The 17,428-nt window shown below is 32.8% G+C and overlaps 4 protein-coding genes across 5 annotated transcripts; 1 reads left to right on the top strand and 3 right to left on the bottom strand.

Moving 5' to 3' along the window:
• Positions 1-910: 910 nt before the first annotated feature.
• LOC17890772 lies at positions 911-1,288 on the bottom strand. The gene has a single exon (XM_006299098.2). It carries the CDS (start codon positions 1,286-1,288, stop codon positions 911-913), a length of 378 nt encoding a protein of 125 aa, XP_006299160.2.
• Positions 1,289-3,640: 2,352 nt separating this feature from the next.
• LOC17893831 (probably inactive leucine-rich repeat receptor-like protein kinase At3g28040) lies at positions 3,641-5,073 on the top strand. Its single transcript, XM_006299745.2, has one exon. The coding sequence runs from the start codon at positions 3,836-3,838 to the stop codon at positions 4,988-4,990; it is 1,155 nt and encodes a 384-aa protein (XP_006299807.1). The 5' UTR covers positions 3,641-3,835; the 3' UTR covers positions 4,991-5,073.
• Positions 5,074-9,345: 4,272 nt separating this feature from the next.
• On the bottom strand, positions 9,346-10,915 carry LOC17893113 (probable ADP-ribosylation factor At2g15310). Its single transcript, XM_023786902.1, has 5 exons — positions 10,708-10,915; positions 10,358-10,428; positions 10,076-10,195; positions 9,859-9,977; positions 9,346-9,765 (listed from the first exon to the last, which is right to left on the bottom strand). Exons 1-5 carry the CDS (start codon positions 10,853-10,855, stop codon positions 9,606-9,608), a joined length of 618 nt encoding a protein of 205 aa, XP_023642670.1. The 5' UTR covers positions 10,856-10,915; the 3' UTR covers positions 9,346-9,605.
• LOC17890955 (D-3-phosphoglycerate dehydrogenase 1, chloroplastic) lies at positions 10,400-13,680 on the bottom strand. Of its 2 annotated transcripts, XR_002834827.1 has the most exons (6): positions 13,092-13,680; positions 12,495-12,982; positions 12,317-12,412; positions 11,474-12,164; positions 10,708-10,770; positions 10,400-10,428 (listed from the first exon to the last, which is right to left on the bottom strand). XR_002834827.1 is itself a non-coding variant. In XM_023786901.1 (4 exons), exons 1-4 carry the CDS (start codon positions 13,642-13,644, stop codon positions 11,493-11,495), a joined length of 1,809 nt encoding a protein of 602 aa, XP_023642669.1. In that variant the 5' UTR covers positions 13,645-13,680; the 3' UTR covers positions 11,238-11,492. The 2 variants fall into 2 exon arrangements, 1 of the variants encoding a protein (XP_023642669.1); XM_023786901.1 differs by lacking the exons at positions 10,400-10,428; positions 10,708-10,770 and having other exon boundaries at positions 11,238-12,164.
• Positions 13,681-17,428: the final 3,748 nt, after the last annotated feature.

Below are 17,428 nucleotides of genomic sequence, written 5' to 3'. Positions count from 1 at the left end.
GAATTAATGTATATGATTAAATGTGTTTTTTTGGTAAAAAATAAATATTATATTTTAAAAAATAAATACAAAATGGAACAATAAAGAGAGTGGAACCTTACTTTTATATATATGATTTTAAATAATTTTCCACCAATAAGGCTTATAAAAATTTGTTGTATGATATATGATTAAGTCCTTTCATTTTCTTTGCCATTTGATTATAACTTATAGTGTAATTAAATTATGTATTGAATGATTGTCATAAACATTTATTTATTTATTTATTTTGTTGAATGATATATGATTAAGTCCTTTCATTTTCTTTGCCATTTGATTATAACTTATAGTGTAATTAAATTTTGTATTGAATGATTGTCATAAAAATTTATTTATTATTTATTTATTTTTTAAATTAAAGCCTTAAATATTTTTCCACCAATAAGGAGAGAGTGGAACCTTACTTTTATATATATGATTCATAGATATAGTCAGACGACTCTTGTCTTATTGTTTGTCAATTGTCTCTAACACAACCACTCTCTCCAACTCCAAGAGAGACCAAGAACATAAATTTTATAACATACAAAAAGAATAATTACAACGAAAATCACAAGATGTGGCAATATCATTGGAGTCAAGTCATACTCTTTAGTGTCTCGTTAGGGAAGCTGGACCTCCCAACGATAAGTAAGATGTGAGACGCCCATCTCGAGTAACACTTCCTGCAATTCCGCGAGCCACTCCATTAGCCTTGGGAGGACAAATGAAAAGTGATATGTGTCAAGCTTCGGAGAACTTGATGAACCTTGTCAAGAAAGGCTCTGTATTTAGGCCATTCTAAGGGAGATTGGATAGCGAGAAAAGCCGCATTGCAGTCCAACCAAACCTCACAACCGTCAATGTGTAGATCGCTTAAACTTTGAAGATACTACACCACACATTGTAATTCTGCAGCGATTTGGTTTACCACCGAGAGGCAAGCATCACGGGCATGGAAGAGCATCTCACATGTGTTGTTCCTCACCAACCAAGCTCCTCCGTAGAAAGACGAGTCATTTACCCAAGAGGCATTCAAGTTACATTTCAGAGTACCTTCTTTTGGTTTCAACCAAAGCCGAGGAAGACGACAGTCACGGTTCTTGGACACCACACGTTCTTGCGCCTGCACATATTGTTGTTGAAACCACTCCTCTGCATCTTGTACAACACCTGCAATTAAAACCATGTGATCCACTGCTTTTCCGGCAAGAAGAATAGAGTTTCTCTTTTCCAGAGTTCCCATAACAGCAACGGAATCGCATTGCATACATGTAGATGCAACTCTGTTTTCCTTAAAAACTTCACATAAGCGACATTTTCCGCGTCTGTAGTTTTAAACCCATGAGCTGGGAATGGGAGAGCTATAGCATGCCAAACTTGAGCAGCCAAAGAGCAGCAAAAGAGGACATGGGAAATTGATTCCTCCTCGATCCAACATATCGACATAATAGGTTAACAATCATCCCATGTTGTCGCATGCAAGAAGCTACCGCCACGGCGCTTGAGAGTACTCTCTATAAAAACAACCGAATCTTATGAGCTGTATCTAACTGCCAAACCCTCTCTTTGATTCTGTTTACCTCTCTTGTATCTTCTACAAAATCCATAACCACGTTAAGCTCGCTATTTAAGAGACAATAACCACTCTTAACAGAGTATCTGCCATCATTGCTATAGGCCCAAATCAGACGGTCTTTCAATCGGGGCTGAGGTGGAAAGGAACGAATCCTAATAACATCACAAGGAGGGAAGTTTTCATTAAGAAGCGAGACATTCCAAACCCCGTGAGATGTTATCAAGGAGGATACTTTGAAGTTTAAAGTGACTAATGGTTATTCACTTAAATTTATTTTATTACTGTGCTATATTCTTTGTTGGTTTTTTGGATTGGGTAGAGAGCTAATTCAACCTAAAACATAAATCCGACGACTAACAAAGAAAAAGAGCAATTTTCCATTTCATCATTGATTGGAAATTACATATCCAACCATCCTTATATCCACCCAAACTCAAAAACCCCTTCAATATGGATCCCTTTAATTTCTACTAACTCCAACTCCACATCGATAGTTTTAAAATCACTAGCTAAGAGAATATCTAAGAATAACCCAATTCCTACTAAGTTTTACCAAATTCTACTAAGTTGTACTACATTCATAAAATCATTATTTTTAGATTATTTTCTTACGATTTAGTTTGATTGAAATGTTAAAACCCATAAATATAAAATTGACCCAGATCGATTCTAAGAACAAATATACAACTCAGTTTCATTATTTTTCAATGGTGTTTGCGTTGATTATGAGGAATTTCAAGTTTGGGAGAAAGAGAGGAAAAAAAGAAAAATAAAGATTGTATACGTTGGTGGGGTCCTCTAAAGGGGTGTATTCAAAGTAGAATTTAAATTGATTTGAGTTTTTTATATATATATATTTTTAAGTGATTTTGATGATTTTTGGTAAGTTCATATTGTTTTTGTAAAATCCTTCAAATCTCACCTAAAATAATGAGATTTGGATTTCTGTGTTTTACTAAGGAAATCATCTCAAATCATTTAAAATCAAATCCACAAATTGTTTTCAATAACAATGGATTTTTAAATCCTTAGTTCAATAACACTAGATTTCATGAAACTTTTTGTTTGAATAACATAAGATTTATAAATTCTTAGAATTCCATTTTGAAATATACCCCATTTTTATTTGGATTAATAGGATATTTAGTACATTTGGAGAAATTAATTGGGGTAGTGATACATTTACTATTCAAAATTGTTAAAGTAGTACATGTGAGATAGAGAATTTGTTAGATAGAAAAAGAAGGAGAAAAAAGAATGACAAAGGAGGGCATTTGTATCTGTTTTCCGATTTCGTTTTTGTTTTTGTTTTTGTTTTTATTATTATTACCCCAACTTTGTAATTTTTTTTAAACTAAATTTTTTATTCACAAAAATCTATGTTTTTTTCTCTATAATTTGATATGCATTTTGTTTAGTAAATTTTAAATACATTTCCTATGTGTATATTTCTTTGTACAGTTTAGTATATGTACAGACGTATTTGTACAATTTAGTATGTGTACATGCGTATTTGTACACCTGACTAGATGTACAGACGTACCCGTACAACTTACTATATGTACGTATGTATAAAAAATAACACATTTTTATCCGTACAACTATTATGATATATGAAAATTTGCATATTTATGTACATATTTGTACACTAATAAGTTACACATATGATATTATGTAATATTTTTATTATTGTACATAAATATATTTGTGTACAACTGTACAGAAAATATGATGTACGAATTATATTATATATTTATTCTAATGGCATACTTGTAAATAATACGTTTTTTTGAATGCTTAAAAGTCAACGAAATAGTAGCAAATAGTGATAATGTACTATTTTCCCAATTATAAATAGTGATTGTACTAGCTTTATAATTAAGTTTCAAAAATGTACTACTTCTCCAACACAGCCTTTTTATTTTCCAGATTTGCTTTATTTTTTATATTTAAATAAATATAATATTCAAAAGTAAAAATGTGATATTTTAGTTAATGTGAAGTCAAAGAGCAGTCAAAATATAAATTAATAGTGTTGAATAGATTTATTGGTCAAATGACACACGAGATTTTCTTCCAATTTTGCCTTAACCTTAACCTTAAGCATTGAACCTTGTCTGTATGGTAGTGGAGATAGAGGTGACCAAAAGGCAAAGCTGACCTCCACAACTTTATATAAAGATTTAACACTCTTATTAAGTCTTGACATCATTCACTCATTCATACTTTATTCAAACAATGACTTTGTCTACTTTTCTCCTCCTCCTCCTCCTCTTCCTCACCACCACCACCGATGCTCTAACGTCACTATCTGACGTGTCAGCTTTAAAAGCCTTCAAAGCCACCGTGAAACCAAACTCAATCCCTCCTTGGTCTTGTCTCGCTAGCTGGGACTTCACTGTCTCCGACCCTTGTGCTTCACCACGTCGAACACATTTCACTTGTGGCATCACTTGCTCCTCTGACTCCACACGTGTGATCCAACTCACTCTCGACCCGGCCGGGTACACGGGTCGTCTCACACCACTCATCTCCGGCCTCACTGAGCTTCTCACGCTTGATCTCGCCGAGAACAACTTCTACGGCGTAATCCCATCTTCCATCTCCTCTCTCGTCAGCCTTAAAACCCTTATCCTCCGATCCAACTCGTTTTCCGGATCCATACCCGACTCAGTAACTAAACTCAACTCACTCGAGTCTATCGACATCTCTCGCAACTCACTCACCGGGTCACTTCCAAAAACAATGAACTCGCTCTTAAACCTCCGGCAACTCGATCTTAGCTACAACAAACTCACCGGAGCAATCCCAAAGCTTCCAAGAAACCTCATCGACTTAGCTCTAAAGGCTAATACTTTATCAGGACCCATCTCAAAAGACTCATTCACCGAGTCAACTCAGCTCGAGATCATCGAACTCGCTGAGAACTCATTCACCGGAACACTAGGATCTTGGTTCTTCCTCCTCGAATCAGTCCAACAAGTAGATCTTGCTAACAACTCCCTCACCGCCATCGAAGTCATCCCACCAAAACTCGCCGGAGAAAACAACCTCGTAGCAGTAGAGCTAGGTTTCAACCAAATCAAAGGAACAGCTCCGGCGAGTTTCGCGGCGTACCCTAGACTCTCATCACTGTCTATGAGATACAACATGCTTCACGGTGGCATACCGTCGGAATACGAACGTAGCAAGAGTCTAAGACGGCTTTACTTAGACGGGAACTTCTTGACGGGAAAAGCTCCGGCGAGGTTTGTGAGATCAGACGCAGATGTAATGGGGAGTTTGGGGAATAATTGTCTACAAGGATGTCCAGGGAAAGCTAAGATGTGTGCTCCATCGCAGAAACCATTTTACATTTGTAAGCGAGCTTATGGTGGAAAACCAAAGTCTTGAGGTTTTGTCGGTGTCGGTGACTTTGGTCTTGTAATATAATTTTTGTATGCAATAAAATTAAACTCTCTTCTTGTTTAGTCTTACACCAATCGTATTATCGAGATCTTCATATGTGTGGCAGGAATATGAAAATATGCTTCAAACTTACACAAACTTTAAAAAAAAAAATAATGATGACTGCGTTAGTAAAATATTATAAGGGAGGGTCGAAATTGATGATTTGGACGGTACATCATAAAAGAATAATAATTGACGTTTTTTTTTTTGAGACATTGTACGAATGTGTGTTTAAAAGTATATTTGGATTTGTTATGATTACTTTGTAAGTTATTGAATGATTTGGATTTTTTTAAAAATTATTAAAGAGTTTGTGTGGATTTTTATGATTGAATTGTTCAAATTAGGTGTTAAAAAGAAAAAATTGTTCACATTTATTGTAATTGATAATCATAATTTAATATGGTTCGTAGTCTTACATAACTGAAAAAAAAAACGACTCATGAAGATCATTCTGAGAGAAGGATCATAGTGGATGAGAAGGCCGACGTAGGACATAGAAAGAGTTCTTAAATGTGTTTGCAAACTTTTTTTTTTTACTTTATAATATGATATTTTTCAAAAATGTGTAGATTTACTCACTTCTATTCTTGTAAAATTCACATAATACTATTATCTTGAATCATAGTTGCAATACTTTATTTGTTGCAACAAATTATTTAAAAACACATTAACATTAAGTCTGGTTTACATGATATGATAGTAACAAATATGACAATTTTATATTCTATTACTTTTTATCAAATTAGAAAAAAAAATCCATAACACACATATCATGCACCATTTTGGTAAATATGTTAATTGTAATTCTTAACTGACTAATTCAGCCCTAACAATGCTTAGTATCATTAGATGTAAGAATAACTAAATAAAATACTCATATTTATAAACTCAAATTTTGAAATTTGAAATTACAAAAAGAAAAAAAAAGCTATATTATGAAGTTAGAAAAGGAAATATGACAATGGAATAGTACTAAACCACTACATCAATGTTCTAATTATTTCCAAGACCTAAGCTACAACAATTAACTTAAAACATCATAATAGAGTCATGAAAATTCATTCGTCTACACAAATCACCAATGTATATAAATATATACGTAGTGAGTTTGGATCATTATTCATTATAAGACTTAACAAACTTATATTTGTAATACTAATCAGAATAGTCTATTTATATTCAATCTTGTATGTACATATGATCATATAAATTTATACGCTACGGTGTCACTCTAATAATATGCATATCCGTGATGTGACAAATTTGAAGGCAAAAATATTTACATTACTATATGATTCACTTTTTTGTTATGTGTATTGTGTTATGTATAACCTTTACAAATAACATTCATTAATTTATGTTTGTTTAAATACATCACATGTATATATCTCAAAAGCGCATAATCACTATCAAATGTCAGTTTATGTTAGCTAATGGACATTCTTTTAAAAAATCTCAAAATAATTAAAAAGTCACTAAACGACCTATATTTAAATGTGTGATACTTCAAAGAAGAATAATGACGTTTTTTGAGACATCGTACGAGTTGATGTTGTAAACTATACCTGATTTTTTTTTTCTAACTTTGTAAGTTATTTGAATGATTTGGATTTTTTTTCATAAAATATTTGTGTCGATTTGTATGATTTCATTATTGACATTATTTTAGTTTCTTACTGTTGATCGTAATTTTAGATTGATTGTCTAATAAGAGCTATCAGTATTCAAATGCATCAAAACTATTCTCAAAAAGTTTTAGAGATCCCTTTGTCCAAGAGAAAAGGGGTCATTGTGGCGGAGAAGGACATGGAAGAAGTTACTAAATGAGGTCAGAGAACCGTATTTCTTTACTTTATAATCTAATATATTTCAAAATGTACGTTAATTTGCTTACTTCTTCTCTTGTATATGTCTCACAAACTCATAACCAGTTAATCACTATCAAATTTGATTTACTGTTAACAATGGAAATTCTTTTAAGAAAATCTGAAAATTATAAAAAATCACCATATTACCTAAATTTAGTCACTTACTTGTAACTGTTATTGATTATAAATAATACTTGTTACGATACACATATTTTAGGAAAATCGGCCAATTCATACCTAGTCTAATAGCGAGTGTTCAATTCATACCCAACATTTGTCTATGTGCAAATACATACTTAACCTTTTAACATATTTAAATTTCATACCTAAAATTATCAAATTGTATGAAGTCATACATATTGCTGACATGGATGCCACGTTTTTGATGATGTTGATGATGTTGATGACGTGGTAGCCACATCCTCGATAATGTGGTTGCCACGTCATCATCTTTCAAAAAAAAATCTCTCATTCTCCATTAATATTATCCAACAAAATTGTGATTTTTATGTAAAGATTTAAAATCTTGTTTTCAAAATTTAGAACCATTATTTCAACCGAATCTAATTTTTAAAAGATTATAAATCCAAAACTCACAATTGGTCTTCAAAAAAATCCTCAAGCCACTTTTAGTAGAGAACATAAATCTTAAAATAACCTTATATAAATATTAGTTGAAAGACGGTTTTAAGTGGAAGACAAAAATAGAAATATTTAATTACATGGTTTTATGACTAAATGAACCTGAGTTAATAATTATATCTAAATGGATTTTAACCACTACCAAACAAATATTTGGGTATTCTAAAGTACAATTATTAACACATAATTATAATTTTTTTTTAAACCGAACGACAAAATTACTACAAAATTTTAAATATATATATATATATATATACATATATCCAAAAAACCTGAAAAAATAATATTTATGTATCCTAAATTCTCGGAAAAACGCACTAAACCAAAATTAAACCATGTTTTACACTTATATGAATACTAAACTCCATAACCAAAAAGTTAGAACCGAATAAAACCGAACCAAAGTCGATCCGAATACTTGAACATCCAAACCTACTATACTATAGAAATTTCGCATGAAAGGAATAAATTATTAAACAAATTCTTAAAATATCAGAAAATTAAAACACCGAAATCTATTTTGTAAGATATGGACATAAAATAGAAGAAGGCAGCTGTTACATACCTATTTTATATCTGTTGAAGCAATCAATTTTGTTTTGGTACCAACAAAATTTTGTCACTATCAGAATCAGCGGTTTCTCACGTAAACAGCTGTTTCTTTCTTGGCTTTCCCATTTTGTTGCGCCTAACTTTTTATACAATATGATGCTCACCAGTCACCAGCAAGGTTTGGTGAAGAGCCTTATCCATTATCTTATGATTATATAATTAGTTATGCACTTATACGTCCAGATTGATTAAATAATATTTCATAACAATCATTTTCAGGTTTACGTTTTTAGTCGCCTTTGGCTTTATTTGCATTCTTTATTTTGTGTTTTTTAGTTTAAATGTTTTTGAGTGCATTTTTGTTCAGGTTGTATATTCAATATGAGCAATTTTGGTTGCAATCAAGCAAATGAATATGAAAAATCAAATTATGAAACGTATTATGGCCCATTGTTGCTCGTAACCACAATGGTTTTGAGACTTTGAGCTATATTTTGAAATTTAGTGAGAATGTTAAAAACAGCAATTTTCGTGATTAATATAATATTAACAACCGCAATCACCCGCAAACCCCGTATCTATGTGTAGTTGTTGGAAAATAATCAAACTTTATGTTTCTTATACCTTGGTCTTTTCCACATGGTCTAACTCGTTTACTTTTTTCTTTTCATCGATTAAATTACGGAGATTTTATTCAGGTTTTAGTCTGGAATTCTCCCTGATTATTTTCATTTATTTTTTTTTTCATCGTCATACAACTTTTTGGCTTTAGAATAGATTAAACAGTTTCAGACCAACCTCGATAACCCGGGTAATATGACAAATGCCTAACTACTTTTTTTTTGGGGTGAAAATGCCTAAGAATTTTTGTTTCCAAAATATGTTGTTGGAATTTTTTTTGTATTTGACTATATATTTCTCTTCATCAATAAAATTACGAAAAATATTATTTAGGTTTCGGTCTGGAATTCTTCTTGGTTACTTCTTTTTATCGCAATACAATTTTTCGGTTTTAGTCAGATTAGACAGTAATATTCCAACCTCAATACTCCGACTAATATGACAAATGCCTAATTTTTCCTTTTTGGGGTCAAATGCCTAAAAAGTTCGTTTCCAACATTTGTTGTTAGAATTGTTTTCTATTTTGGCTATGTTTTCATATTGACTATTTCGGTCCATCAGTATATCTTATTAAAAGATGTCAAGATTCCAAAGTATGAAGGAAAACACAGATTCATATAAAGGGTGTGGTACGTAAAGATACCCTAAAACCTTATTCACTCAATAATAATATGAGTAACACAATCAACAATGGTTCTCACTGAGAAACATGAAAACCAAAACGCCATAAATCACTACAAATACAAAGAACGTTGAAGCCATCGATTTTGGTTACTCTCGTACGCATCAGTTCGTACCAAAACAAGCTAGTACACAAAAATACACTTGTCTCCAATGTATACAGAGCAAACCATTCAAGGGCCTTAAGTCTTTTAATACCTCAGACCTCGTACTAGGTTCCTCTCAGATGAATTACTCCGGAAACTACCAACCGAAGTAGACCGTTCGGGTTTGGTCGGAATTGTTGTGGATAACCATTCAAGTCCTTCGTATAAGCCTTGTCCAGAGATGGCTGATGTTCCTTGTATAAGCCTGCACCATTCACAATTACACAAAAAGGCTTTTATACATCCTCTTTCTCTAAATATATATGTGATGAACATGAGAAGAGGTTTTTATTATTACCAACAACGTTTGGATAGACTATGCAGACCAAGTTTGTTGGCAACTTCAGCTACGGGTAAAGCGTTTCTTGAATCTTGCTTGTTCGCAAAGACTAGTACACATGCTCCTTCTAGTTCATTCTGTGCATATTTTTTTGTTGTTGTCAAAAACATAAAGTTGTTAGCATAAAAAAGAGGAAAGACTAAGTAACATTTGAAACTTTTGCATATGATTTTACATCGGTTAGTATGCGATGCAGCTCGTTTCGAGCTTCTGATATCCTTTCATTGTCACTACTGTCCACCACAAAGATAAGCCCCTGTGCGTTCTGAAAGTAATGCCTCCACAATTTGCGAATCTGTTGGAAAAGCTGATATCTTATTAATAAGAATGATACAGAGAGAGCCCATAAAAATACTCAGACAGGTCAAGCCTTGAGAGACAAGAGACAAATCTGTGTTTATATGCACTTGCAGAGAGATAAACACTAGATGAATATGAATTTGACATGGAAATTTACCTTCTCTTGTCCTCCTATATCCCATACAGTGAAATTAATGCCTTTGTATTCTACAGTCTCAAGGTTGAACCCTGTATGACGAATAAACGATACAACATCGACATGAGAATTATCAAGCTATTAAGAATTGTCTTCCTCACAGATGCAACAACAATCAAAGGGACAAAGTAACTATCTACAAATAAGCTAAGATCCATAAAAAGGTCACAAAAGTTGGAGCTGTTCAGATTCTGTGTTCTGTCTTTAGTTGAATCAACATCTTACTCTAACTTCATGATCAATCCCTCACCTAGAGAGGTTTCAACAGCAAAAACAAACAAGAGAAGATAAAAAAAGCTCATGTCACATACCAATAGTAGGCACTGTTGTCACAACCTCTCCAAGCTTCAGCTTATAAAGGATAGTAGTCTTCCCTGAACCATCAAGACCAACCATCAAAATCCTTACTTTACTCTTAGGAAGAAACCTTTTAGCTATACGTGAAAATCTGGCTCCCATGTAGAACAAAAAAAACTGAAACAAACACAAGTTATGACAAGTTTCAAGATATGTTCTTCTGGTAAGGATTAAGCTTGAGTTTATAAGAGATTTGTAAAGAGTATTAACACACATGCGAAAACTCTAAAAAAATAACTGAAAGTTTGATTTTGCAGATGGTAAAGGCAAATCTCATTTAGAAGAAAGGCTGGAAACGAATCAATTCCCAAAGGAAGCCAAGAATGGTGTGTGTCCTTTTCCAAACTCAAAAGCTCATTAGGACACAGAAGCAAGACTGGTCAGATTCTGTGTTCTGTCTTTCTCATTCGAGAAGCATATCAGAATCTTATTCCTTGAGTACATCACCAGCAAATATGGGAATATTATTACAGGTACGTAGGAAAGACACGAAATTAGGATTGCATAAAGATGGTAAAATAGAACAAAATATGTAAGTGAAGCAATAATAATAAAACAGAAACTTGAATAGCCTCCAAAGGTCAAATTCTGAGGCAGACCTTATTATTTCATCTCAACCAAGTCGTACTCTCTCTTAAGCTACTTCGACACTATCAAAACTGTGGTAGAAAAGACCAAAACAAATAAAGCGAAAGCCATTCTTTTTTATCGAATCCTCACCGAGTTTTTGGTAGCAAAACTATAGCTTGAGGAAGACAAACTCCTCTACGGCTGGAATCTCTCCAATTTTCTTCAATGTCTCTTTGCTCGGCATGTCATCAACACCAATCGCCATAACCGCTTGCTTTCTCGGCGCGATTCTTCCAACACTCATGAAACTGACGTTAACATTCGACTCTCCCAAGATGCTTCCGACAGTTCCGATCATGCCAGGCTGATCTACCTGCCTACACAGTATTATGCTTCCTTCAAGACTCACGTCTACTTCAAAAGATCCCACCTTTGTTAAATGGGGGACTCCATCTTTAACTCTCCCTTCAACTTTGACTTCTCCAGATTCAGATAAGGCGCTCGCGAATTTGGACTCGACGTTGCATAGCTGAACCGTGATGGTATCGAGTGGGCTCTCTGGTGAACCGTCAAGGAGGACTCGTTCCTCTGAGATTCTCAGCCCTCTCTGTTTTGCAGTGTAATCAGCGTTGACCAGGTTTACATAAACATCAGAAATCGGCTCAATGATACCCTTTGTTATCATGGCTCTGAGAAGTCTAGTGTCAAGATCATCAGTGGCTCGAGCGGAGGCGTAGGTCACTTTCACATTCTTCACACCGCTTCCTCCACCCACCAATTGGACAGCTAGTCTCCCTAATTGCTCTGCCAGAACCACATATGGTTTCAACTCTGCGAGAACCTGTGGATATAATAAGCTTTCGTAAATACAATTACACCCTGAAGATAATTTCTTCTACTTCCAGCATTATCGATCAATGTTTAAGTTGCTAAGTTTTTGTTTTGGCAAAGAATATATGAATCTCTTACTAGTATAGTGTAAAGAAGGCTCACCTCAGCAGAAACCATAGGTGCATTGACAGCAGTTGAAGCAAGCTCTCCGTTAAGAGCTCCAACAACAGCTTCTGCAATCTCAAGAGCTACTCCTTCCTATCAAAGCCACATACAGTAATTAATCAAGAGAGACATCATAACAAAAGCATCACTTGACTTGTTGATAAAAATGCAGAACCTGAGCCTCCATGGTACTTGCTCCAAGATGAGGTGTAACCGTAACCCTCTCATGCTGCACCAACTTACTATCCTTAGCCGGAGGCTCTTTAGTAAAAACATCAAGAGCAGCCTGAGCAACGATACCAGCATCTAAAGCTCTCACCAATGCATCTTCATCAATAACACCTCCACGAGCCACATTAACAATCCTCACTCCTTTCTTCATCTTAGCAAACGTTTCATCATTAAGCATCTTCGACGTAGCAGGTGTAAGAGGCATATGTAAAGAAATGAAATCAGCAGTAGAAAGCGCTTCATCAAAGCTCACTAAATCCACACCAATGGCATGAGCACGATCCGCAGGAGCATAAGGATCATGAGCAATAACACGCATACCAAGTCCTTTAGCACGTCTTGCAACTTCTGATCCAACTTTACCAAATCCCATCACAGCTAATGTCTTCCCCACAAGTGATACACCAACATACTTGTTCCTCTTCCACTCTCCTACATTATACCCAAAACCAAAACCATCAATTCATCCACACTACAAGAATCTATCAATTTTGCAATTCTTTCACACCTTACATCTAACAAGTTCGAAAAGTGGGCTTACCAGCTTTAACAGAAGCATCAGCTTGAGCAACATTCCTAGCCATGGCAGCCAAAAGCGCGATCCCATGTTCAGCAGCAGCGATCGTATTCGCAGTAGGGGCATTAACAACCAAACAACCAAACTCAGTCGCAGCACTCAGATCCACATTATCAATCCCAACACCAGCTCTACCAACAACCTTAAGCCTACCACGAGACGATTCAAAAACCTCACGACCTACCTTCGTCGCACTCCTCACAATCAACGCATCACAGAGCGAGATCTTCGTGTTTAACTCCTCAGGGGTTAAATTATACGAACAATCAACGTTCGCGAACTTCTCAAGTAGCTGAACCCCAGCCTCGCCGAGCTTCTCCGCTACGAGAACGGTTGGTTTCGCTCCGTCTCCGGTGGTAGTGCACGTCACTAGGATAAGCCGTTTATGTGGAATATCGCGTCGACTGCGAACGGAAATGGCGGATGGAAGAACCGATCTGGAAGAGAGGGAAGAGATTCTGAGAGGATTCACGGCGAGTTTGGCGGAGTACGTTACGGCGGCGGCGGTGGAAGACATTGTTACTGTGTAGTGGTGTAAGTGAAGAGAGGTTGGTGGCTGATTACACAACGAGAGAGATCTGAGTTCTAATTTGTATAATCAGAGATTGTTTTATTAATCTTTAGATTGATAGATTGATTAGTTTAGAATTCGTAATTAACTAGGATTTACCCGTGGTATACCATAAATCCATAGTTTAATATATTTGTTTGGTTGATCATTTTTGTACTTGGTTTATATAATCTAGTTTTATACGTGTTTATATTATTTTCATTTTATATAATTTTATGATATATATGGTCAACCCGCAAGACGATTTTGTTATAAAAATATATTATATTTTAACTTAACCCGTAAAAGATTTCAAATATAGACAACCAGTAAGAAAAATATAATCATATTTATGTAAACTCAAACCCGTTAAATCATTTATGTATAAAATTATTATATTTTAAATATTTAGAGGTAAAATATTAATAATATTTTTGTAGTGTTTAAATATTTTATATATTCTATAAAAATCAAATTAAATAATATAATTTGCAGCTTTAAAAAGTTTTACTATTTATAATATTTAAAAAAAATATAATATTTTGAAACTTTTGAAAAGTTTTATTTTTCTTAAATAAAGAACCGGATTAAACTGAATTTTTTTATTTTAATTTGGATACATGAGAAATAAAAGTTCATGCTCATTTGTATTTTTGAACATATTAATCCTATTTATAATGATTTTGAACTATTATCTTAATTTTTCTACCTTATGTAGACGTTTTACATATATTTTTTCCTTTACTGATTGAGTTATATACGTCCGTTTCCAAAAAATTTAAATTACAAAATGTGTGGAAAAATCTCTATTTTATTATAAATATATTTTATGTAATTATATAAGTTAAAAACAAATACGATTATATAAATACATTGGAGAGATATTCTATTTTGATATAATAAAAATTTGTTTCCAATTTTGCTATTTGCTTGTGATTTATTTACAAAAATTACTTATAAGTTTTGTTATTTGTTCAAATGGCAATGGTTTAATTATGCAAATATTGCAATTAAAAAGTTATAACCTAAATAGATTTTAATATAAAATGTACTTCAAAAATGTTAAGATAGATATACGAATGCTAGATTAGATTTTCTAATTGGATATCGGTTTAATCCAGTTAAGGTAAATTGATTCAAAATAAATTGAGAAAACCAATTGGTTGGTTTATTATTATTGGAAGGAAACCTTGTTTGTTTGATCGCATTGTTCGTTTCCTGTAATTTTCTTTCACTGCTAACATTTATATTTACCATTTGATTAAAAAAAGATTCCAGTTTCTTTGAATTTTTACCAATTGAAGCATTAAACATTTTGTGTAAAGATCTTTGATATGGTGACTTTGAGTCAAATAAATTTTGCAATCATAAAGCAAAACCAGAATGCACTATTTCAACACCATGAGTCTAATCGATTTGCAATTTGAGGTAATTAAAATTTATACTTTTTAATAAAACTTCAGATTTAGAAAATCTTTTGCAAAAAAATGAGCAAGTGTTAGCTCACAAGATCTTTTAAACACGATGACAAAAAGTATATTATCTTCACTAAAACTACCTCCCCTCCCAACGGGGACTAACAATGGTTAAGCTAGCAATGGCCATCATGACCATGTGTCTCTCCATTGATAAAAACATGAAAATGTTTCATCAAAATTAGATTTAACCACATATAAAAAATAAAATAATAGCAATTAAATAATTAGTAACTATATTTATCATAACCATCCATCACATCCACGCCACCTGCCACCTCAATGTTAGCTACCACCTCCCTTAGACCATATATGCTATGCAACATATAACTCTAGAGTTCTCCCATGCCTACATTTATTTTGTTATATATTACAAAATATATTACAAGTGGTTTTTGTTTGTATGATTATTTTGTTTGATTTCGATTGTAATAAAAACAAGCTTTAAAATATTTCTAGAGACTTATAATAGTGAATTTTAATATATTAAATTAACAAATTATCTTTATCCAAACATTTTTTACCATTTGATTAAAAAAATTTCAGTTTCTTTGAATTTTTACCAATTGAAGCATCAACATTTTGTGTAAAAGATCTTAGATTTAGTGACTTTGATTTAAATAAATTTGAGAAATACCTTAAAATAACATCAAAGTATGTTTTATGAACAATAATAGCACACACTCCACAAATTTCCAAAAATAGCATTAATTAACAAAATTAAAATATTTTAATAATTTTTAGAATTTTTTATTGAGGTTTGAGTTGACTATTTTACATTAAAGGTATAGTTTTTAGGAGGTAGAATTTATTATTTAGAGTTTATGATTTAGTTTTGAAAATTTAATTTGAATATATGGTGCTAATTTTGAAAAATAGGCGAGTGTGTGCTAAGTTTGGAAGAAAAACTGAAATTAGTGCCTGAGAATTACCCAATATATTAATTAGCAAATCAACTTTATCAAAAACGAAAAGAAATTATAAGAATTAGTTACAATTTAAAATATTTAATTTTAGGATTTTTAATTGATTGTATAATTTTTTTTTTTTTTATATTCTTATATACATTTACAAAAAATGTAAACCTTTTACTTTTAGGATTTATTATTCATGATATTATTTTTCTTCTCACATGTGTTAAAATTCACTTGGTAGACATGACATGACACATATCACGAACTGTGAAAACCAAACTTTATATAAAAAAATAGTTTTGAAAGAACAAAATAATAATAATAATAATACTAATCATTAAAGATAAAATAATTTCAAACATTAATGTATGAAATTTAATTATCAAAGATGTTTTAATAAATTTCAAAAATATTGAATAACCATTCAAATTGAGAAAAAAATTTGATATCTAACTTACTACATTAATTTGTTAATAATTATTACTAGAGGCTAATCCACACTACTCACGGTTGTATATAAGATTTTGTGTATTAATTGTGTTTTTAGTATTTTAGTATTTGTATATTTTCAATTTCAGATTTACTAAATAAAGTTCATACAATTATAGTGGAAAATATGCAAGGTCGTACATTTTAACTCTTACAAGGCTCTAATTGGAAAGTCATTGAAAAAAAGAGATTTTAATGTTCACATTGTTTTCTACAAAACTATCGAGAGAACTTTTTTTTTACTATCTCATATTATTATCCTTTGAAGGATTTCATTGGACCATTATACGTTGACCACATCGACAGATCACAATAAAAACGTAGCTAGGTAAGCAGAGCCGTCCCTATGCTATGGAAGGCTACAAGGAAATTAAAAATAATGGCTGCTTATAGGCCTCGAACTTGTTACCTCTAACCCTCAAAAAAAGGTTAATACCACTATATTAAAGAGTCTTTTTGAAAAAATAGGGCCGAAAATACTATATAAAAGGAAGGGCCGCAAGCATATGCTTCATGGGCTTGGCCTTTGGGCCGGCTCTGTAGGTAAGTATAGTCTTATATAACAGAATTCAACATATTCACTCATTGTGTTCCGCAACACAATGCCAAGACCCAAAGAGACAAAGATATTGATCTTGAAATTACTATTGGAATACAAACCAATATCCCACATCGGAAGATTAGAAAGAGAAGTTTCTAATATATAAGTCAAATCCCACTTCAATTAGTATGAGACCTTTTGGGAAGGAGCCCAATAAATCCGTGCGGGCTTGAGTTATAGGTCCAAAGCGGACAATATCATACTAATGGAAAGTTGGCTTGTTATATAGATTCCAACAATTGGTATCAGAGCCTAGGTCAAGATTGTGGACC

Source organism: Capsella rubella, unplaced genomic scaffold (assembly GCF_000375325.1).
Source record: "Capsella rubella cultivar Monte Gargano unplaced genomic scaffold, Caprub1_0 scaffold_3, whole genome shotgun sequence".
Lineage (NCBI taxonomy): Eukaryota > Viridiplantae > Streptophyta > Magnoliopsida > Brassicales > Brassicaceae > Capsella > Capsella rubella.
The sequence above is the reverse complement of the archived record's forward strand: the minus strand, read 5'-3'. Positions and strand labels throughout refer to the sequence as shown.